The 23,482-nt window shown below is 49.1% G+C and overlaps 2 protein-coding genes across 2 annotated transcripts in view; both read left to right on the top strand.

Annotated features, from left to right (window-relative positions):
• Window positions 1-6,067: 6,067 nt before the first annotated feature.
• Window positions 6,068-10,104, top strand: RPS16 (ribosomal protein S16). The gene is made up of 5 exons (XM_078869361.1): window positions 6,068-6,228; window positions 7,507-7,608; window positions 8,745-8,841; window positions 9,119-9,166; window positions 9,894-10,104. The coding sequence occupies exons 1-5, from the start codon at window positions 6,181-6,183 to the stop codon at window positions 10,037-10,039; spliced, it is 441 nt and encodes a 146-aa protein (XP_078725487.1). The 5' UTR covers window positions 6,068-6,180; the 3' UTR covers window positions 10,040-10,104.
• Window positions 10,105-13,437: 3,333 nt separating this feature from the next.
• The window catches only part of LOC144942249 (AP-2 complex subunit alpha-2-like), a 46,675-nt gene continuing 36,630 nt past the window's right edge, over window positions 13,438-23,482 (top strand). The window contains exons 1-2 of the mRNA XM_078868995.1: window positions 13,438-13,789; window positions 22,406-22,474. Coding sequence (XP_078725121.1) covers window positions 13,723-13,789; window positions 22,406-22,474 — 136 coding nt within the window. The 5' untranslated portion in view covers window positions 13,438-13,722. The remainder of the gene's footprint in view (window positions 13,790-22,405; window positions 22,475-23,482) is intronic.

Below are 23,482 nucleotides of genomic sequence, written 5' to 3'. Positions count from 1 at the left end.
TGTGTGTGTGATTGTGTATATGATTGTGTGTGTGATTGTGTGTGATGAGTGGAGTTTGTATGCTCTCATACTATTTGGTAGACCTGTGTGTGAGCAAGAGAGTTTGATTTAATGCGAGTGTGGAGTCTGCGCGTTCTCTCCCCCTGCTCTGCGTGGTTCTCCGATTTCCTCCTCCCATAGCGAACCCCACACCCACAGTGTAACTGGTAGTGGTCAAACCACAGCTAAACCTACACCCACAGTGTAACTGGTAGTGATCAAACCACAGCTAAACCTACACCCAGTGGAACTGGTAGTGGTCAAACCACAGCTAAACCTACACCCACAGTGTAACTGGTAGTGGTCAAACCACAGCTAAACCTACACCCACAGTGTAACTGGTAGTGATCAAACCACAGCTAAACCTACACCCACAGTGTAACTGGTAGTGGTCAAACCACAGCTAAACCTACACCCACAGTGGAACTGGTAGTGATCAAACCACAGCTAAACCTACACCCACAGTGTAACTGGTAGTGATCAAACCACAGCTAAACCTACACCCACAGTGTAACTGGTAGTGGTCAAACCACAGCTAAACCTACACCCACAGTGGAACTGGTAGTGATCAAACCACAGCTAAACCTACACCCACAGTGTAACTGGTAGTGATCAAACCACAGCTAAACCTACACCCACAGTGGAACTGGTAGTGATCAAACCACAGCTAAACCTACACCCACAGTGGAACTGGTAGTGATCAAACCACAGCTAAACCTACACCCAGTGGAACTGGTAGTGGTCAAACCACAGCTAAACCTACACCCACAGTGTAACTGGTAGTGATCAAACCACAGCTAAACCTACACCCACAGTGTAACTGGTAGTGGTCAAACCACAGCTAAACCTACACCCACAGTGGAACTGGTAGTGATCAAACCACAGCTAAACCTACACCCAGTGGAACTGGTAGTGATCAAACCACAGCTAAACCTACACCCACAGTGTAACTGGTAGTGATCAAACCACAGCTAAACCTACACCCAGTGGAACTGGTAGTGATCAAACCACAGCTAAACCCACACCCACAGTGGAACTGGTAGTGATCAAACCACAGCTAAACCTACACCGAGTGGAACTGGTAGTGATCAAACCACAGCTAAACCTACACCCACAGTGTAACTGGTAGTGGTCAAACCACAGCTAAACCTACACCCACAGTGTAACTGGTAGTGATCAAACCACAGCTAAACCCACACCCACAGTGGAACTGGAAGTGGACAAATATCATGGGAATGCCGAGACATCGCCCGCAATTGACTAATTTGGGATAGCTCAACGAAGCGGCCTTTCATGCGGAAATTCATAGCAGCCAAATACTCTAAGCGCACGTTTATTAGAAATGTGGAGGGAAAAATCGGAGGGCCCGGAGAAAAATCCACGCGACCACGGGGAGAGAGAAAACACGCAAACTTCAAATACACAGCAGCAGGCGTCAGGGTCGAGATCGAACCCACGACCTCCTGCATACCAGGCGAGGTAGTTAACATCCCCTATCTACCGTGATGATGATGATGAGAGAGAGACACGCAAACTCCAAATACACAGCAGCAGGCGTCAGGGTCGAGATCGAACCCACGACCTCCTGCATACCAGGCGAGGTAGTTAACATCTCCTAGCTACCGTGATGATGATGATGAGAGAGAGACACGCAAACTCCAAATACACAGCAGCAGGCGTCAGGGTCGGGATCGAACCCACGACCTCCTGCATACCAGGCGAGGTAGTTAACATCTCCTAGCTACCGTGATGATGATGATGAGAGAGAGACACGCAAACTCCAAATACACAGCAGCAGGCGTCAGGGTCGGGATCGAACCCACGACCTCCTGCATACCAGGCGAGGTAGTTAACATCTCCTAGCTACCGTGATGATGATGATGAGAGAGAGACACGCAAACTCCAAATACACAGCAGCAGGCGTCAGGGTCGGGATCGAACCCACGACCTCCTGCATACCAGGCGAGGTAGTTAACATCTCCTAGCTACCGTGATGATGATGATGAGAGAGAGACACGCAAACTCCAAATACACAGCAGCAGGCGTCAGGGTCGGGATCGAACCCACGACCTCCTGCATACCAGGCGAGGTAGTTAACATCTCCGAGCCACCGCGGGGCCCACACACACACATAGCAGGAGCAGAAATGTTCCGAGTGCGAAACAATCTTGAGGCTCTGTGAGGCTTTCGCAAAACTAGAACGAGCACAAGTAACGAATAATACGTTAATAGATCGTACACTAATTATAATAAATACATAGTGCTCAAACTCAAGACTCGCGCGCTCGAAAACATCGTCACGTGACCGATCAGCTGCGCGTGAGTCACGCGCCCACGGACTCAACGATCGATCACCGCGGGTTCGGGGCGAGGAGTATTTGAATGTGTCACACTCGACAACACTGCCCACCGAAGCGCATTGCTCTATCTTCTTGGTTCTTTCGGTAAAGTCACGTAGAATGGAAATAATAAAATAATAAAAATAAAACATAATAAAATAATTCTCACGACGTTTCGGCCACAACGCAAGCAGCCGTCCTCAGGTGAAGAACAGGTCATTCAGACTGTCTTCTCGACAGACCTGTTTTATTTGTATTATTTCCATTCTACGTGACTTTACCGAAAGAACCAAGAAGATTAATACATGTAGTCACGAAAGCTTTAAATCGCATTGCTCTAATTTCGAGTTAAACAACTGCCAACGCTTCGCCTGACCTGTTCATTCATCCGGATCATCGAAGTTATCGTTATCCTCCTCGTTAGTTGAGTTATTATTCTTCATATTTTATTATTATTCGTATTATTGCGTTCTCGGAACAAAGTCCGCCGCGCCGATAAGGAAAAGTAGGAACGGTTTTCGTGATGTGTTTATTTAAAAGCGAGTCCACGGACTTTCGACTCCCGTTCACTGGGGCTGAGCGCTACGGCGTGGAGGTCACGCGTGTCTCTGCGTGTCTCTCTGTGTCCCCCGCGTGTCTCTGTGTGTCCCCCCGCGTGTCTCTGTGTGTCTCTGCGTGTCTCTGTGTGTCTCTGCGTGTCTCTGCGTGTCTCTCTGCGTGTCTCTGTGTGTCTCTGTGTGTCTCTCTGTGTCCCCCGCGTGTCTCTGTGTCCCCCCGCGTGTCTCTGTGTCTCTGCGTGTCTCTGCGTATCTCTGTGTGTCTCTGCGTGTCTCTGTGTGTCCCCCGCGTGTCTCTGTGTGTCCCCCGCGTGTCTCTGCGTGTCCCTTGCGTGGCTCCGTGTTGTGTTGTTAGTAGGGCATTAGCTTCACGTTGTGTGCATTGTGTGTTTTGACGCACCAAAGTAACACTGACGTTCCAGGTACTTTCACTTTTTCCCTGCACTGTTTCCATGCCACAGCCTGCGGCCACTCCTCCAGAAAGACGTGTGCACCCCTACGGGCTAAAAACCAATGCTCTGAAATCAATAGAGTGCACCGACTCCTCTACTTACGAACATGCGAACAAACCTGTCCCGTATGTTCAGTTGGCTGTTCGGACCGAGAGTCGTAAGTTCAACCGTCGCACAATAGATGGCGGTGGTGGCATCTACATCTGCAGAATGTGAGGAACCAGTGGCATCTACATCTGCAGAATATGAAGAACCAGTGACATCTACATCTGTTTGCCCCGATCGAATCGGCTGTGGGCCGCGTGGCGCTGAGCACTGAATTCCCCCGTGCCGGTGATGGGGTAGCAGCGCCCTCTGGCGGCCACGGGTGGCAACTGCGGGTGCAGACGGTAGCACAGAGATGGTAGTACACAGACGGTAGTACACAGAGTACACAAACGGCAGTACAGTACACAGAGTACACAGACGGTAGTACACAGAGTACACAGACGGTAGTATACAGACGGCGGGGATCCATCTGGGAGCTCCCAGACCCCGCTAGAGAGTTGTAGAGAGAGAGGGGGGTGGGGGGGGGGGATAAAAGGCGGTGAGAGTCGGGGCTCGGGGCTGTCCGTGGGACTCGGGGTCGTCTCGTGGTGGAATGTCGTCGTCGTCGTCTTCGCCGCTGCTGGATCGTCGTGTAGCGCCGTCGTTGCGAGACGGCGGCGGGCAGCGTTGTGTTACGAGCCCTTGAGTTGAGATTGTGTGGAGTGCGATAAATGAATAAAGAATGTGTCGCTACAGTTGTTGTTCTTAGGTTTTTTTCGGTAAAGTCACGTAGGTAAAAAAATATTTGTATTATATTATTTTATTTTTATTTTACTTTTATTAATTTAAATGTTTTACCTACGTGACTTTACCGAAAAAACCTAGGAATATGAATCCTTGCAGTCACGAAAGCTTCAAATCTAGAAGAAAAAAAAAGCTACAGTTGTTGTCTGCGGAGTCCTTCGTTACTCCAGAATGCGTGTGGGTTGACGGCTGTGAGTCATTCCCCACCATCGCCCTCGTTATCGATAATCGATAATCACGCGTCGACTCCAAACGCGCAAGGGGGCGTCCATAAATGACGTCACGCACGAGGTGGGTGGGTTTGAGAAATGTGACGTCACATAAAAATGCGCAACTTTAAATAGATATAGACAACGCGTTCTATTTAATTAAATAGACTTCTTAATAAATGTTTTTCCTACAACATCAGAGTGCAACGCCACATTAAATACGCACTACAATGACAATAGTTTAAAGCGATTTGAAGCATGTTTTACTTTTGGGGGGGAGCAGAGCTTTGTGACGTCATATTTGAGGGGGGGGGGTCTGACTTTTTGTGACGCCGTGTGACGAAGGGGGGGGGGGTCAAAAATCGTCCAAAATCGCGTGACGTCATTTATGGACGGCCCCTTTGACGGCGACACGGAGTGGACTTATTTTCGCGAGCCAGCGGAACGATGGCGGTGGCCGCGCCGGTGCACGGACACACTCGGCGGGGCGGGAGGTGAAGCGGCCGCGCCCGGGGGGGGGGGTTGGGGAGGGGGACAATCACCGCGGCGGAGTCGCCCCCACCGCGCATTTATTTGCCGACGTCACGTCCGGTGACATCACGGGCAGTGACGCGCTTCGGTCGCCATGTTGCGTAGGGAGGAAAGCGTTTGGGAGTACTGTATAAGAATACATTTTATCCTTTGTGGCAAAATAAAACAGGAAGTGTTTAAGATGTTCAAACACCAAACAGTGTTTGAACATATATGCAGGTCAAGCGTATACTCTACAATACTGTACCGTATACGTGTACAGTATACAATAGTAACTAATACTCTTTAGTTTTTTCGGTAAAGTCACGTAGGTATAAAATTAAAATAAATTTAAATAAAAAACTTTATCAATTATACCTACGTGACTTTACAGATCATTGCAGTCACGAAAACTTAAGATCTAGATTGAATGGTAACTAATCTTAACACGAGAACATCTTAACACCTGTGTTGTTGCCAGAAAAAAAAGGGGGAAACCCTATTCTCATATTTTGGTCCTGGCAAAGGAGGTCCCATGATGTAACCTTAACACGTTTGTCAAAAGCACTTTACATACATCGCACATATAATAAAACAATATGTTTAAGGCCGCACACCAGTGTTATTTTGAGAGGGAACGTGTTAAGTTTTGTTTGTGCTTATGTGCTACCACTGCATTATGATAAGCCACTTCGTTGAGCTGCTATAACTTGTGATTTTAAAGCGCTACGATATCGCTCAGGCTCTAGCCGGTAAATTACTCTTAATAAATTTTTGTGGTTGGGTTACCTGCCCTATACTTTGCACTCCTATCGTTGTTTTTGCATTGTTTGTCCTAACTTTCTGACCCCGTGTCCCTACTGGACATATCTAAAATAAAATAGATTGATACCTAATCGGATTCATCCAGGACAGAAAAAGATTCTGACTCTAAAATACAGTGCAAAGTGTACTGTACAGTGGGCGGCTTACTGTACTCAGAGAATCGATCCACGTCGGCGTCCATTAATCGATTCGCCTAAGCCACACCCCCCCACCAACTCTCGCGAGATCTGTTTGGCCGCCTGTGCCTTGCAGTTACAATCCCCTGCGTGGCTCTCGCGAGAGTTTGCGGCCCCTGCTATCGAGCCCGGGAAACCCCGCGCGCCCCCCCCCCTTTCTCGCCAGGCCTCGCCGCCGCCGCTGCGTCGCTCCTCTCCCCGCGCCCTCGACCGACTCCTCGCCGCCAGTCTCGCACGCAGCAATGCCGCCCAAGGGACCCCCACAGTCCGTCCAGGTGTTCGGGCGCAAGGTGAGAGCCGTGGAGGAAGACGGGGCCGTTTCTTTGCGGCTGAGGCGAGGCGCGCCGGGGCCTAGCGATCTCGGCCTCGTGTCTCCCCCGAGCGCCCGCCTTGCCTGGCCACACTCGCCGGAGTCGTCGCGACGCGCGCGGGTTAAAGAAAGCGCTCAGAGTTCAACAGACTAGCCTCGATCTCGCTCGAACAGACGAGCCTCCTAGAGGCTGCGTGTTCACGCCGCCTCGAGAAGGCACGCTGACGAGGGCGATCCGTAAGAGAACGCGACGCGCTGTTGATTTTTTTTCTTCCCACACCGAGCGATGTCGGTCCCATCGTGTCGATGCCTGAGTCCTGACGGGGCCTGTGGTGGGTGTTGAGAGTGGTCCGTCGGGTTGAGAGTTGGCAATGGTGCTTGAGTAACGTGCGTGAGGGTGCCTGGTGTGGTGGGGAGATGGAAGAGACGGCGCAAGCCTTGCGCCAGGCCGCTTGGCAGGAGGCAACACGCGTTCCTGTGCGTGTGGAGTCTGCTGGCGGTGAAGTCGATTACTGCTTTAAAATGTTAGCGACTTCCAACCAACATCAATAGCGGGCCGATGCGCGCGTCTCCTCGTATAGTTGGACAATTGAAAGACGAGGGCCACGCTGGTGCGATTGTAGCCATGACACCCTCATTATGGACCGTAGTGCAAAGCGGCTGTCTTAGAATACCAAAACTACTCGGGCCTATCCTGAAGACCTCACGTCGTGGCTAGCAGATGTCGACAATTGGCACTTAACTCGTGAACATCTGTGCTGCCATACGCAGGGATGGATTTGGTGACTTGGCAATTGTGTTCGGGCAGAAAATGGTCAGTCCCCCACCCCCGCATGCTGGCTGGCTTAGGAGCTTATGATTCCGTTCCTTAAGATGCTCGCAGCATGTGGAGCAATACGTGGCACGACCCAAGAACACATCCGAGAGCTGTAGTTGTGTTAATGGGAAATTGATCGCTGTGCATGTGTCTAATTTTCTTCACCGGATCGGGCAGACGGATCCATAAAGTTCCCAAGTGAGGTGCGGCCCCAGAAATGTAAACCTAAAATTGGGGACCCTACGTCGGCGAAAACAACGTGAAATCTATTGCCCGCTGCTGATTCTCACACTGTTGTGCAGTTGAAACCATGTGTGTGTGTCTGCTTAATGGTGAATTGTTGCTGAACACTGCGCGGACATTGTCGCGCAGAAATCCATGTGTGTTTGTGTGCTTAATGGTGAATTGTTGACTGAACACTGCGTTGGCATTGTCGTGCAGAAATCCGCAACGGCCGTGGCGCATTGCAAGCGCGGCAATGGCCTCATCAAGGTGAACGGGCGGCCACTGGAGATGGTGGAGCCAGCGACTCTGCAGTACAAGGTAAGGGGGGGAGGGAGACCTCTTTAAAAGCGTGGGGAAATAAAGTGCGATGGCCAGTTGCTGGTGGTCCAGATTACTTGATAATCTGCTTAGTCCTGTGAAAGTTAGTATGTTGAACTTCTTTCGCATCGTACGTAGCTAACCATGCTAATCTGGAGATGCTAATTATTATTTAGTAAGAGAATTGTCCTGATAGTGGATTGCCATTTTTTACGTGGCTGATACGTGCAGAATCTGATGGTAGCGTGCATTAACCTACCTGCTCTTCAATTGAAATGAGATTCAAAGAGAGCGTATTACTGTGTTGGCAAATGTGTTTGTCAGTGTATGAATGAGTGGATATTACTGTGTTGAGCTTGACTGTGCATCTGTTGATATCCAGGGCGTCCATTAAATAAATCATCCATTAATGAAAAATTATAAGCAGATGGCAATTTGAAATGTGATTTAATCTTGGGGGTTTGGGAAATGGAAGGATGTGCCAAAAAATCAGATAGGATGGTGATATTATACAGCACAAAACAAACATTTTTAAACCATCGCAATGTAGGCGATCATCTGGGTCTCTCATTGACGAATATCTGAGCTCAACGGCTAATGTCAGTGACAAATATCTGAACTGCTGCTGGGCCTTCCCTAGGTCGACTCAGCCATAAATGAGTACATGGTGCTGTGTGCAAACATTACCACTGGGGGGGGGGGGGGGGGGGAAAGGTGACCGACCGGGTGTGGTGTTGGCCACCCACCCCTCGTGTGCCGTGCCGGCCACCATCGGTGGGGAACCATGGTGGCGAGATGTTGACTACCTCGCCTGGTATACATGAGGTCGGGGCTTTTTTTCCAAGTCCTCCAGTTTTTCCCTCCACATTTATAAACGTGTGTTTAAGAGTTTTTGGCCGCTATAAATTTCCACGTGATATGCCACTGCGTTGAGAAGTTATTTGTGGCCAGGTCGTTCCTTCAGAAGAGCTACATAGCTCAGTGGGCTTGACCTGGTAAAATAAAAAAATTGTATTGGTGCTCGCTAATAGCACTTGCCCCAAACAGACTGTTAAAGGCCACGGGGGGGGGGGGGGGTGGTCTTTGTCTTTGTGTCTCACTTGTGTGCTCACCTTGCCGTGTCCCTGCATGTGCAGCTGCTGGAGCCGATCCTGCTGCTGGGCAAGGAGCGGTTCTCCGCCGTCGACATTCGTGTGAGGGTGAAGGGAGGTGGCCATGTGGCGCAGATTTACGGTGAGGTTTTTATTGATACACGTGGGAATCATTACTTTCGCTGCTTATCTACGTTTCCGCCACTCTCGCACTTGGAATTCAGATGTCCTAAGACATCAGTCACAGTAAACTTCATGATACCTAACCATTGTGTTTTTAACATACAGCTGATGAAATAATAGTAACGCGAAAGTTTTTTTCTCATAAGGCTTCTGTGCATTGCTATCTTACTGCTTGCATGCCGCTGCTGTTTTATATTCGTCAATATAACGAAAGCGTTTGTCGTGTGCTCCCACAGCCATTCGCCAATCCATCTCCAAGGCACTTGTCGCCTACTACCAGAAGTGTAAGTCCTACCTTGTTTTTATACTTGTTTACCCAGCAAAGCCTCACCGAGTCTCCGCTTGACTCTTTCAGGCAGGGTCCATGCAAAGTTTTTGCCATTGGGGGCGAAGTGACAGCTAGACATGTACCTATGGTGAACTTCTTTTTGCAACGTGCATGTCCAACCCGTGCTAATCCAAGTTGACTAAATTGCGGATTACATTTTAAATTTGGCGATCTTTTTTAAACCATGACGCCGGCACACGACGGTCTACTCCTGCGAATGCCGTCGCGGGATCTTTAAAATGCCCGCCGTGACAAACGGCACGTGGAATATTTATACAATTAAAACGTTCGGCAGTGAGGGGGGGAGGGGGTCGGCCGCTGGATTCAAACCGTGAGCCTCTTGGGGCGAACGCGCTGCCGCTGGGCCACGTCACCGCCACCCCCCCCAACCTCTGCATAAAACGTGTTTCCAGTGAGGTGCAAGCAGCTGCCTTCCGTGGTCTATGCTGCTCGTGTTTTAACTTGAAGGTGCCACTCGTGTGTACATCTGTCTCTACCCTTGATCTCCTTTTGCACTCGATGTTCCTACAATCCTCATCTTTCCTACCCTCCTAGTATCTCCCCCCCCCCCCCCGTGTCTGCATTAATCATTTGCTTTGTTTTTTCCACTCTGGTCTCTTTCCCCCCACCCAACCCCCTCTTATACTTACCCTCATCTCCACTACCCTCCTTGCCTCCCTTAGATGTGGACGAAGCCTCCAAGAAGGAAATCAAGGACATCCTGACACAGTACGACCGTACTCTGCTGGTTGCCGACCCTCGCCGCTGTGAGCCCAAGAAGTTTGGTGGCCCCGGCGCTCGTGCCCGCTACCAGAAGTCCTACCGATAAACCTTCTCGGCGTCGTGGCTCAGCTGCCAAATTCGTAATAAAAGCGGATGCGTTGACAGCTTCTCCCCTTGTTTGGAGGTGTGCATTATTTGCCGAGTGTGTGCATAGTGGTGGTTGCAGCCGGTTGTGCTTGAGTAGCTAAAAACTAATTTAAGGTTTTGTTTTCGCTTGCGGAGCATGGAGAGAAATGATGATTGGTCGATTAAATTAATCGGTTAAACTGCGGTAGACTATTTTTTTGATAATTATTTTAACTTGTAATGTGCTACACGGCTTTTTCTTGCACTCAGAGAGGGTAACTCGGAGGCTTGGCGAGGAACCACGCAGTGGGCCTGTGCCGACAATTGCTCAAGCTCTGCGTTCGTCGGTTATTAAGATGTTTGCCAATTAATCTGTCCCTGTGGGATGAAACTGGAGCACTGCAGAACACGTGCGCAAGGGGGCAACACTGTCCCATAAAGACGGAACGTGGAGGTTATTTTGTTTTGCTATCCTGCGTTCTGGCAAGCCAGCTTGATGGGCAGCTCAATGCCTATGGGTAGAATTTCGTGACATTTGTGTGTTCCAACAACCCTCACCTCCACAGTGTTGGAATGTAGCCACCACCGCCCAGTCTTGATGGGTAATTTAGGCCTCTTTTTTTAAAGATCGTGGTCGATCTTGTCTCCCGATAATGGGACGTGTCCCAGAGTTAAGTACGGAACGATGCTGATATCACCAAGCCCTACCCACCTTCCATCCAGTTTCTGGCAGGGGAACAGGGATGGGACTTGTTTAAAGCTATTATAGTAAGTCTAATTTAATTTATATTTTTGAGAGATTATTTGATTCGATCCTCCTGTTCTGCACGGGATTGCAAGCGAGTGAAGCTGCTCAATCGATAACTACCAAACCATTGCTTAAAAACAAGTGTTTTAGATTTTTTTGGTAGCTACATAATGTGAGGCTTAGCCAATGGGTCTAGGACGCTAGCTTAATCACTCATCCCCTACGGCGATATAAGTGATTAACGTGTGCCTGATGTTGATATGAAATTAAGTTCGTTGGAACAACGTATGTTGCAGGGAGAAGATTAAAAATAGATGGAGAGTGGGCGCTTTGAGGGATTGCGTGTAAATGCTAGTGCATTCATGTGCTGATAGAATGAAGAGTTTATGCAAACCTCTCCAAGCTGAACTAATTGGCAGAAGATCATTTCTGTTTACGGGGGTGGGGTATATGGTCCACTAAAAATAAAAAAACTCCATATTTCTCGATTGGGATGATACGTGGCAGCATTGCTCCAACTAAACACTTGGCAGGGCCATCCTAAAAATATATTTTTTATACCAGGAAAGGTCCACGCAGATAGTTCGTTTTCAGAAGTGGCCTGACCACACGGTAGTTCAACGAAGTGGCTTATGTGGAAATGTATAGCATCGAAATACTCTAAAACGCACGTTACTAAAAGTGGAAAAACCGGAGGACCCGGAGAAAAAATGCACGTGACCACGGAGAGAACGTGCAGACCAGGTTGGGGTTTGACATTGCGGCACCACAAAAGTATTGGGGACTCAGGATTTCGCGAGTAAACGTGTAACAATAAGCTGAGTAATGCCCAAAAACTGGCTAAAATTCCTCTACAAATTGCATTTATAAACGGTAGGCATTTATAAACAATATGAAACAAAACACTCATAGGCTGTCCCCATGACCCTCAACTCCACACTACACAAGCACTTTGACACTGCCTAACGAACAAGATCAGCTGACACGACTCAACAAATCCTTTCAAAGTGAATATTTAGTAATCACTCCGCAGTGTTCGTTGCTAATTCGTCGTTTGCTGCACCAACTTCTATCACCATTGCTGGTGTGTCCTAGAGCGTGGAGCCTGTGACCTGCTACGTGTCCCCAGTGCAGCCTCGCGTCGTGACATCGTCTCCCATCGCAGCCGCGGGCGCATTTTCCCCCGCCCTGAATGGGTCCCAAACAGCGTGGCAACGATGCTCGAAGCTGCTCGCGATGAGCGAAGGGAAATCTCTCACTCGGAGGACGCCTTCACAGCTGCCCCGAGGCACAAATCAGACTGTGGCGTTACAGCGGTTTCTCATACGAACAACTTAAAATGGTATCTTCAATAGACAATTCACGTGGAAATAATCATTAAAACAAATTTAAACAACAAAACTATAGAAAAGTATTTTTTAATGAGAAAATTGATATCTCATCTCGGTGCCCCAACGCCCCTAGTGGACGAGCCGCGCCTTGTTGAAGCAAAAAAAGCGAAATAACGCTCGGAATTTAATTTTTTTTAAAAGGTTCTGCGCATTGACAACAAAAACAATATCCAGGGAATTAGTGGAAATTTATCGACGGTCAATTTACCAATGGTTAAGTAAACAGCTGTCAACCCATTATTAGTGACCTAATTACAGACCAATGCATACCTCATTGTATGCTTTGGTTCTTTAGGTAAAGTAACGTAGATATAAAAATAAAGTGAACAAAAATACAATATTCACTTTATTATTATTTTTCTATCTACGTGACTTTATCGCAAGAACCAAAGAATATGAACTCCTGCAGTCACGAAAGTTTAAAGTAAAAATGCAGACCTTATTGGTCACCCCGTTTCCCTTATAAATCTCAACGTGAATCCTACAAAGTCCATCACGAGGGAGAAACACAAACAAATAGACAAAACTATTTTTGAACTCAATCTCCCTGTACAAGAAGCACGGGGTAACCGTATGTGGTTGACAGGCGTGCGTACACGAGGCGTGGTAAACGCCGCGATTTCCTCATGCGGAATTTGGCGATGCTGCAGATTTCTTCGGCCGTTCCGACTTGACTTGGCGCTTCCGCGGATTTCACCCACAGCGGACATTTAGCGCCTCTGCCGCGGATTTTCCTAGGGCGGATTTAAGGAGCGCTGCCGCAGTTTACCTTGATGCAGTATTTGCTGCTGCCGCGGATTTTCACAGCGGCCATTTGGCACTGCCGCGGATTTTTTTTGTGTGTGTTTTACATCGTGCCCCTTTTAACCGCTGTCGCGAATTTCACAGGGGACATTTGGTGCTTTCGCGGATTTTCCACGTCAATTCCACAAGGGCTGCCGCAGATTTCCACATCAAATCCATGAGGGCTGCCGCGCATTTATACATCAAATCCACAACGCTGCAACGGATTTCAACATAAAATCCACGAGGGCTGCCGTGGATTTCCACATGAAATCCATGAGGGCTGCCGCGGATTTCCACAAATCCGCGACGGCTGCCGCGGATTTCCACATCAAATCCGCGAGAACTGCCGCGGATTTCCACGTCAAATCCGCGAGGGCTGCCGCGGATTTCCACGTCAAATCCGCGATGGCTTCCGCGGATTTCCACGTCAAATCCGCGAGTGCTGCCGCGGATTTCTTTCACCCCCGCACCTCCGCGGCGCCGAGTGTCATGGCCGCCATCTTCGCTCGCTGCGCGCTGCGGTGAAGGCGGCTCCTGCTGGGCAGCGGCGGAGGAGAAGCTGAAAACAAATTAAACGGCGACGACATCTGACGACGTAAATTTAGAGCGGGGAGGAGGAGGTGGTGGGGGCGGAGTCGCTGAAGCGGAGGGTCAAAAAGGGGGGTCGGTCGCCACGACGGAGGCGGCGTCGTTTCTGAGGAGGAGAGGAAGAGGAGGAGAAGCGCGCCAACTCGCGAAATGCCGGCCGTGTCCAAGGGCGATGGCATGCGCGGCCTCGCCGTCTTCATCTCGGACATCCGCAACTGTGAGCGGAGCTCCCCCCCCCCCCCTTCTTCTTCAACCACCTCGCATCCACACGAACCACCGCCTTCACGGTCGCGCCATTTCGTTACCGCCGCTGCTGCTGAGCTCGTGAGGACGGCTCTGTCGATGTCTCTGTTGGAATGACGTGGGGGGCCCCATTCGCCGCCTTAGGTGCTGGTGGTGGTTGTTGTTGTTGTGTTCTCGTCGGCCCGACTGCTCCGCAGACTCCATGCGGCTTGCGATGGTTGCACGCCGTCACTGCGGTTCGTGCCCTCGACGATGTCGCTGTTGCCTCGTCAATGCTCTCTGCCAGGGCTCTCTGGCATGACACCTTCTCTCTCTCGATTAATAATGATGATGAAGGCGAGTGTCGTTCGCCTGATGCGTGAGGCGCATCGTCGGCCGTGTCTCGAGTGTCGGGAACTGTGAATGTTCCCCTCGGAGTCGATAACGCGACGTGGCCGCCGGGCCCCGCTCCGTTCGTCGCCCCCAGAGCCCGTGGAGTTCGCAGCTCACGGTGTTTTTAGGGGCACAGACCACGACCACCACAACGACGACTACGGCCACCACCTTCTCGCGTGCACGATTTGTTGTTTGTACGCCGTCAGAATCGACTTTGCCGCATTGCCACATTCACAGCTCAAAGCCAAAGGTCCCCCCCCTTCCACCACCACCCGGGGTGTGTGTGTCGCCTTTAACCGACTTGTCGCCTTTAACAGACTTGTGGGGGGCAAGTGCTGTTAGCGAGTAAGCGGCACAAACCTCGTGAAGGGGGGAGCGGCACTGTGGCACACACCAGGGGTTGGGTGGGTGGCCCAGCACAACCACGCCCGGCCGCCTTTATCTCCCCTAGTGGCGATGTTTATACACTGCACCGGGGATACTCATTTGAGGCTGAGTCGACTTAGGGGGGTAAGCCCAGGATCGGGTTTAAGAACACATTTCTGCGGAGGGAGCTGGTAGGATCGTTGGGTTGCTCGGTCAATGGCCAGGGTCAACGGCGGCATGGTGTATTCCGCTAATATGCACAACTGTGAGGGCGGGCACAAGCCGGCGTGAGTAGGTTAAACGTTGAGTTTTATAAAGGTACCACGGGGTGACCAGCCCTTCACCACCCCTCCCAGCCCCACCCCTCCCCTCCCAGCCCCACCCCTCCCCTCCCAGCCCCTACCCACCCAGCCCCTCCCTGCAGGACGGACGGACACAATAATCCTCTGTGGGCTGGTGTAACCTACCAGTATATACTGCTGCTGGCGTTGGCCCGCGAGCGGGAGCTGGAATCGAACCGAGGTCGCCGGCTTCGTAGCGCAGCGCGCGATAAAAACCAACCCCGGCATGCCACGACCGCTCCTCGCGAGCCCATCGTCTCCTCGCTGAGATAAACGGCACGGCAAGGATCGAATAATAACAATAAGTCACCGTTCGATTACAATTTGCATTGCACCGCTGGTGCAGCAACGTTGCGGACGGGGAGAGCGAGCGAGACACGTTGTTGCACATGCTATTATAATTATTGATTGTGCCGAATTGAATGGCGTGTGACCGTGGTCATAATCATCCCCTCGGTACTAATAATTACCGAAAGAACCGGAGAGTATAATAATGATCCCCTCAAATCTCCTAATAACATCTATTTTCTGCTCCCGTGCAGTAAAAGCAGCAGTGGAGCTTGCTTGTCATGCCGCGCCTGGACCAGTTACTTGATTGAGCGACGACCTGTAATCTCACTGGCACGGCGTACTAATAACCTGCACGTTTTTATTCTTGGTTCTTTCGGTAAAGTCACGTAGGAGGGAAACAATAAAATAATAAAGATATAAAACAATACAATTCTCACGACGTTTCGATTGCAACACAAGCAATCATCATCAGGTGTGAAAACCACAGCAAGAAAATGTACTTGCTGTGGTTTTCAAACCTGATGATGATTGCTTGTGTTGCAATCGAAACGTGATAATTTTATTGTTTGTTTCCCTTCTACGTGACTTTACCAAAAGAACCAAGAATATGAATCCCTGCAGTCAAAAAAGCTTTAAATCAAAACCTGCACATTATTTACACGACACATCAGCACGTACGTAAACATATATATATAACCCAACCGACAATGGATTACCCATTGTAATTTCGATGCATTCATTCATTCCGCCCCACCGCCACTTCACACGTGAACTGCTCACAAGTCACGTCATCACATCTTTCCCTCTATTTAGGGAACGAAACAGGAGGAGGATTTCTCCACAAATCTGGTTGTCCGCCTGATGATGCTACTTGTAAAACTGTCGAAACGTCGTACTCGGATTGTAAATGTTGTGGATTTGCTGTCTTAACACACCGGTGTGCTGTACTAGTAACGAATTGGCACGTTCTATTTACGTGACAAACCTTACTAGTTGGCTGTGTCGGGTGGTGGCGGGTTTAACGACACATTTATATTTACGCGATCTACCAAAAAATATTTTGGATATTGATAGCGAAAGCCTACGTGTTAAACAGACGTATGTTAAATCATTATTCGTAGTTAAAAGTGTGCAGTGTATTTAATTTGGGTTTTTTGTTGACCAAACCATCTCAATCCTATGCAGGACCCTTCCGAAATTTTGAGTTTTCGGGCTCATTGTGGTAGCAGCTCTCCCGGCCGCGTACGTATTGGTGTTAACCTTGGCCTGCGGATTATTGAAAGATGGTGGCCGCGCATCCCAGACGATGTGGGCCGTATAGTCAACCACCGCAGTCTGCACTCCTTAATTTGAGGGATTGGAATGCACGAGCAGAAGCTCTTGTCGGCTCCCTCTGTCTCTCTCTCTCTGCCGATCGGTGGACTCAAGCGGCAAACGACTGAGCAGTGGTTCCCAGGGCCCGGGTTTGCAAAGCCGTGACAAGCGGTCCCGTTGAGACTGGTGCAGTCCGTCACTACGACGGTGTTGTACTTCGCTGACACCAGAAACATATTTGTGCTACCCCTTGGACAACTGTTCAGATAGTGGCCAGCGCAACTCAAACAGTGGACCGTGTAGTTAACCCCAGTGTAGCTACATGAACTCTCTCTCCCTGAAGCCCCCTCGTCATGTCCAGCAGCAGCAGCAGCAGCAGACTCTTAGAGATACAATAAAGACCAGCCACAGTAGGAGTGTGATTGTGTCAATGCAACCCAAACTATTGACCGTATAGTATAAACCCATATAGAGATACATAGAGACACTTGGAGATACATAGAGACCCACAAAGATACATTACAGATACAAGCCACAGTAGTGTGATTGTGGCCATGCAACACAACCTATGGACCACAAAGTTAACCCACTGTGGTTGTGTTCCTTCAACGGAGGAGAACAGCGACATGACACAAACTCTCTTGCTCTGCTGAAGCCCTCTAGTCGTGACCAGTAGCAGCAGCAGACCTCGACTTTGGCATTCATCTCCTGAATTACTTTGGGGCTGCTGCCATCGTGCGCAAGGATAGCCATTGAAATGAAAAGGTCTGGCGTGTGTTTGTCTCTTGATATGCACAGCGAATGTGGCGAGGCTCTCTGTGTTGTTGTATGTTGAAACTTCTTTCGCACCATACGAAGCCAACCATGCCAATCGTGTGTGCTAGCACCAATACCCGCCATTCGCCACGAAGGGACGGTAACGTCACCATGGCGCCTGTGCCAGGCCAGGTGCACTTTTTGAGGCCACGTGAAGTGTCGAAGACCCAGGTGCCATTGGTTGTCCCATTGAAATGACTGGTAGATGCACCAGCCGTACCCCCTACTGTGCCAACTTGCTGCATTTTAGCCGCTCGGTACTCCACTCATGTTGTGAGCATGCTAACAACAACAACAACCGCCATTCGCCACGAAGTGGCGGTGACGTCCCCACGGCGCTTGTGCCAAGCGATGTGCACGTTAAGGCCACGTGAAGTGTCAAACACCCGCTGGCAGGAGGTCACGGGGCAGACCCAGGTGCCATGGGTCGATTTGAGATGTCTGGTCGATGCACCACCTGTGCCGCCTACTGTGTCAACTTGCTTTGTTTTAGCCGCCCGGCGCTCTGCTCGTTGTTGTGACCCGTTGCTCCTCTGCCGTTTATTGTTGCTGGAGGGCGACTGCCTCCAACTGCCCAGTAGCATCTTGACACTTGGTATCAGTCATCGGCAAGTCCACTCAGATCCACATCATTCTTGTTACAACATCACTCTATCTCTTATCTAGCCTGTGCCGCGCCCATTTAGCCCCCTCTATCTAGCCGAAAAAAAGTTGTTTCGGCATGTGGTGGCTGGGCATGCGGGCTACATGACCCAGCCAACGCACCCTTGTCTTCCAGAGGAGCTCACCGATGGGACTTTGTCCAGATATTTCAAGGATTTGTGAACTCCTCACACAATCTAGCCAGGTTAAACCCAGGATGAATTTTAGGCAGGCCAGCGTAAACGTTTATAACTGGCAAAGATGTTCCATTTGGGGAGTCTATGTTTCGCAAGCGTAGAGAAGGGAGGGCATAACCGTGGATCAGCAGAAACAAAGCTTCTTGTGGAGCGAAAGACCAGGTAGCTTCCACACAGCGTTACGCAGCCGATGAAAAGATAATGCCGCTCGACTGATTCGGAGTGAGACCTCTGCTGTGAAACCAGAGCCGGTCATGAGCACACTGCCCAGGTTTGGAAAACTCTCCACTCTCTCCACAACTGCCCTATCGCCAATTGAGAGTTGTGGGGGTGGAGTGTCTGATGCTTTAAAATACCCAGGCAGGTGCTTAGTTTTGGTGGGGCTGATTGTAAGGCCCCACCTCTTAGTGGCATACTCCAGGTTCAGCAGCAGTGCCTCCAACTCCTCTGAGTGAGCAGCAATCACCAGATCATCGGCATACGTAACATTGTTGACCAATACAGAGCCATCCCTTTACCGCACCAGGGCATCGATCAGCCTCCCATTGTATCTGTACCAGATGGAAATTCCTCTGGTACAGCCATCGAGGGCTTCAAGAACTACTTGATCGAAATCGATGTTAAATAATGTGGGAGCCAGAGGACATCCCTGTCGCACCCCAAGGTGAACAGGGAATGGCTCCGACTCCCGGCCACATAGTTTTACCCGGGCCTGCTCACCATCATGAAGATTCTTAATGATTGTGAGCAGAGAGTCAGGGACTCAGAAAGCACGAAGAACAACCCAGAGCCCAGGCCTACTGATGGTATCATAGGCCTTGACCAGGTCAATAAAGCAGAGATGTAGGTCTTGTTGGAATTCCTACACTTCTGCTGTAGCAGACGTGCTAGCCACACAAAAGATAAAGATCCCCCATATAGCCTTAACATACTATGGGGGCAAGTGCTGTTAGCGAGCACGTGCTAGCACACACACACGGACATAGACTTCGCGTTTATATTTATACTGAGCTGCATTGACCCTCCCCAAGCCCATCTCAAGCCCATCGCATAGCTTCTCCTGCATCACTTGCCGTCATTGGTTCGCCTGCAATGACTGAAATGACGCGTGCCGCTCTTCCTTCTGTTGACATCCAACCAACCGTTCCAACGTGCAACCATCCCACCGCTATTTTAGCGATATAATTTATTACACCACTTGCGTATAAACTTGCATTGTAATTAGAACATGGTGCATACATTACTCTACTGTTGTAAGTTACAGTGCCACCTCTCTCCAGTTAATGTACTTGAAGCCCCAACGAAACGTCAGCTATTGTAATGCAGGTTTAATTAACGTTCCACTAATTAATGATGCACTGTAGTGGATCACGAGGGAGGGGTGTGAGGTGGCTGAACCCCAATGCAAAATCTTAACGTTTCAAACCCTGTATCTCTTAAATGCTCAATATTAGTGAACCATGTTTCAGAATAACATGTAATCAATATCTATAACCGTGTACAGTACACGTACTGTATTTATATTTTCTTCACACCAATTTTTTCCCCGCACGCGATAATGGCACATTTTGCAGCAGGTTCGCTCGTTCGATACTGCACCGCCATTTCATATTTGACGGGGGAGGGAGGGGAAATCGCTGATACTTGGCCACATTTTATCATCCAAACCTCCTGATAATAGTTTTCGGTCAGAAAAACAGGACCCTGCGGGGTGGGCTGGTAGGAATAATACTAATACCGGTACAGGGATATCGACCGCACACACACGCGCACACACACACGCACATACGCGCACACACACACATACACGTACACACGCACACACACACACGCACACACACATGCACGCACGCACACGTAATGAATTTGTGTTGCTACGCTTCCAGTTCGCCGTGAATAACGATCCGAAGCCCAATAGCGCCCATTCATCACGCCGCTCGAGTGGGCCGGACACGCACACACGCACGCACACACACGCACACAGTCACACATATACACACACGCAAGCACACACGCACACACAGACACGCACACACACGCGCATACACACGCACGCAAACACACACGCACGCACACACACACGCGCATACATACGCACACACACACGCACACAGTCACACACGCACGCACGCGCACACACGCGCACACACACACGCACCTCTCACCTACAAGGCAGCGGTCGCCGCTTCTCCTCCCACATCTCTCGTCGCGGCAGCTGTAACGATGGTGCAAGTTTGTTTTTATCATCAATTCCTCCTCCACCCCTCCCCGCCACTGTTCACCCACCAGAATAAATGAGTTCGCCCATAGTCAGTCGATCAAAAAGTTTCGCCGTGAGGCGCCGGAAGCGACGGCCATCTTGTTTAATTCACAGATCGCAGGGGGAGCGGGCGGCCATCTTGTCGGACAGGGTCATGCCAAGTGTTTGCAGTAGGGGGCGATGTTGATACACGGACGGACGGACGGACGATATAATCTATTGGTGGTCTGGTCCACTTCGTTCCTACCAGTATAACAAACATATATACACAGGTTATAAAGTGTAAAACTTATGATGCATAAGCATGGGTTTTCTTGCTAAAATATCGAACAATAAATCCGTAGAAATGTTTTGTTCTTTCTGAAAAATAATGGATGATAAATTATTGCCGCATAAGTATTTTTTTCCTGGTATCATTGCTATATGTAACATACAGTATGTATATACCTTGTCTTCTTGTAGGAGACGATAAGGCTGACGTGCAGTAGCCACATGAATGTGTGCTACGCGATGACGCGCTAGTGCACCCGCTACTTAGCAACGCAGCTCTGAAGTGCATGTGCCGAGTCTCTTCGAGGTCCAAGCCCGCGGGACACGTACTATCATTGCTGACTGTGCGAGACCTAAATCACTAATGTAAACACAGATGAATAGAATGAAGGTACCTTTACAACGGTGTTCTTCACTAATGTTCAGAGGGGGGTGCCACTTTCGCCGATAAGAAATCATCAGATTGAGGGCCGCCACACATTTGAAGGCATTGGGGTTTGACAGCAGCACGATGATGGGGGTGGGGAGGTGTTTTCACATTTTGTGTGTTTGTCGGGTGCTGCACTAAAGGCCACCAGCGCCTGTTGGCCTTGCAATCAAGAACATTACTATACATTTTTGAGGGTTCTGTTGATGCCTGTTTCGCTGAGAACTAAATTGACATCCGTAAAATAAAATTGGGTTGATCGTTGTTAATTCCCAGGGATCGGAGAATTGTTTTTCTTCAGTGGTACATTTATATATACGCTATGTAAATATATACGCTATGTAAATATACCCGTTATCCAGAAAAGCTACCACACAGAGTCTTGAGACTACTGTTCTCATATTTACTAGTTTCGTATATTAATATTCCCATATGTATATTATGAATGCATTATAATAACCGTAGTACCTTTTCGCAGTAAACCATGGTTATTTTGCAGAAATCTGAAATTACAAACATAAATTTTATATACAGTATACTACAATCAGGGTTATAATTCTGTTAAAATTATCATGCTGATTTCTCCCATTTATATAATTCAGGTCGGCATCTGATCCGATTTTCATTTCTGGATCCTGCTGATTGTCGGCTAATATCCATCCACATCCAATCCGGACTCGAATTTGGTTGCAATTCCATTCTTGTTTCGCACGTTCGGAGGCAGCATTTCTTATCCACACATTTTCTTAAACTCTTCATTACATTCTCTACTCCACCCCATTGACCACCCCCGCTTCAATGCAGGTAAGAGATGCATTTAATTTCACGAACCGTTTCGTATGTTGCTGAACGCAAAACGTCGCTGTCTGGACAAGCAGTGTTGTGGGATGCAGGACCATGCAATCATTCCTTGCCGTTGTCGTGCGTTCACCATGTGAAAAAGAGTTGGTATATTTGAAATGCTTCATTACACGGAATGCAATGTTCAAGATTTAAAACGTTGGTATATTTTAAATGCTTCATTACACGGAACGCAATGTTCAAGATTTAAAACGTTGTCGACTTGGCTTCGCTTTCAAACTGTTGTGTGGAGGATGCAGTGTTACCCTAACATTTCCTTGATTGACGTGAATGCAAAAAAACCCGCCGTGTCTCAAGGACTCTTGTCACTGCTGACTCAGGTCGGCCATGTCAGAGGTAAGTAATGTGGCCCATTGAAATTGAGGTTTTAATCATGTTGGTCGTTTTCTCCGTGCGTGCTCCTGTGCCCTCTGTTCATTTTTCCATGCAGGCAAAAGCAAAGAAGCCGAGATCAAGAGGATTAATAAGGAGCTTGCTAATATTCGCTCCAAATTCAAAGGTGAGTTTCGTCACTTCCCTGCCGTTGCTGCTAATCTGTATAAAATGTTTACAAATTGGCGATATCTCCGAGCAATTTTGTAAGTCTCGAGTTAAACGGCGTCACTTTGATCCTCCGGTGTGTCATCGGTGGGCCAGCACAGGCAAAGGTGCTTACTAATGAGGAAGAAGGGCTTTATTTGCAAATTATTCACAAGAAAAACCGGATGACTTGGAGGAAAATCCATGCGACGAGGGAGCGTGAACTCTGTAAGACGTTAACTGCATCTCTCTAATGTGTCTGCGAACTCTGCCACCTTATCTGCTCCAAGCCTTTCAATTGTAATCGCTTAAAGACTCTGCTAATTCTAGATTTGAAGCTTTCGTGACTGCAGGAATCCATACTCTTTGGTTCTTTCGGTAAAGTCACGTGGGTAGAAATAAAAAAAAACTCTGCTAATTACAAGTCTGCCTCGTCAAATCTGTAGAAAACATACAAAAAGGCCGCCGCTGATTTGTAGTCCTCACTCCACCAAAATGTTTTATTAGTCCCCACAATCATACCATCACTCATAATGAGGTGAGCATGATGTGATCCCGCACCTCGGATGAGCACGGTTGGCTGTGCACGGTGCGAAAGAAGTTCGTCGTACATTCCTACACGCAGCATGGCCGTTGGTGTTTTATGACGTGTGTACGCTGCCTACTGCATTCCCTCGGCATGTGTGAGGTTCCTGACTCGGCTGGGGTAGAGAAGCTATGAGGTTTGATTTTAAATGTTTCCAAGGTGGTATTTCTTAAAAAATGTACGCGGCTGTCGAAGTGACGTCAGACTGTTGCTTCACATTGCATCAGTAGGGTGCCAGGTGCCATGTGCCATGACGCGCAAAGGTGTGCTGCTGCTCGCAAGCAGCAGGGAGGCGCGCAACTCATGTCGTGCCTTGCGTCCAAGTCACGTGCAATGCGACTCGGTCACATGGCACGAACAACGCTCTTAAGCTTGTCTGCGCTCCCCTGGTCGGTAGCTTAA

This window comes from Lampetra fluviatilis, chromosome 27 (assembly GCF_964198595.1).
Source record: "Lampetra fluviatilis chromosome 27, kcLamFluv1.1, whole genome shotgun sequence".
NCBI lineage: Eukaryota > Metazoa > Chordata > Hyperoartia > Petromyzontiformes > Petromyzontidae > Lampetra > Lampetra fluviatilis.
Note: the sequence above shows the minus strand (reverse complement) of the source record. Positions and strands in the feature narration are given on the sequence as shown.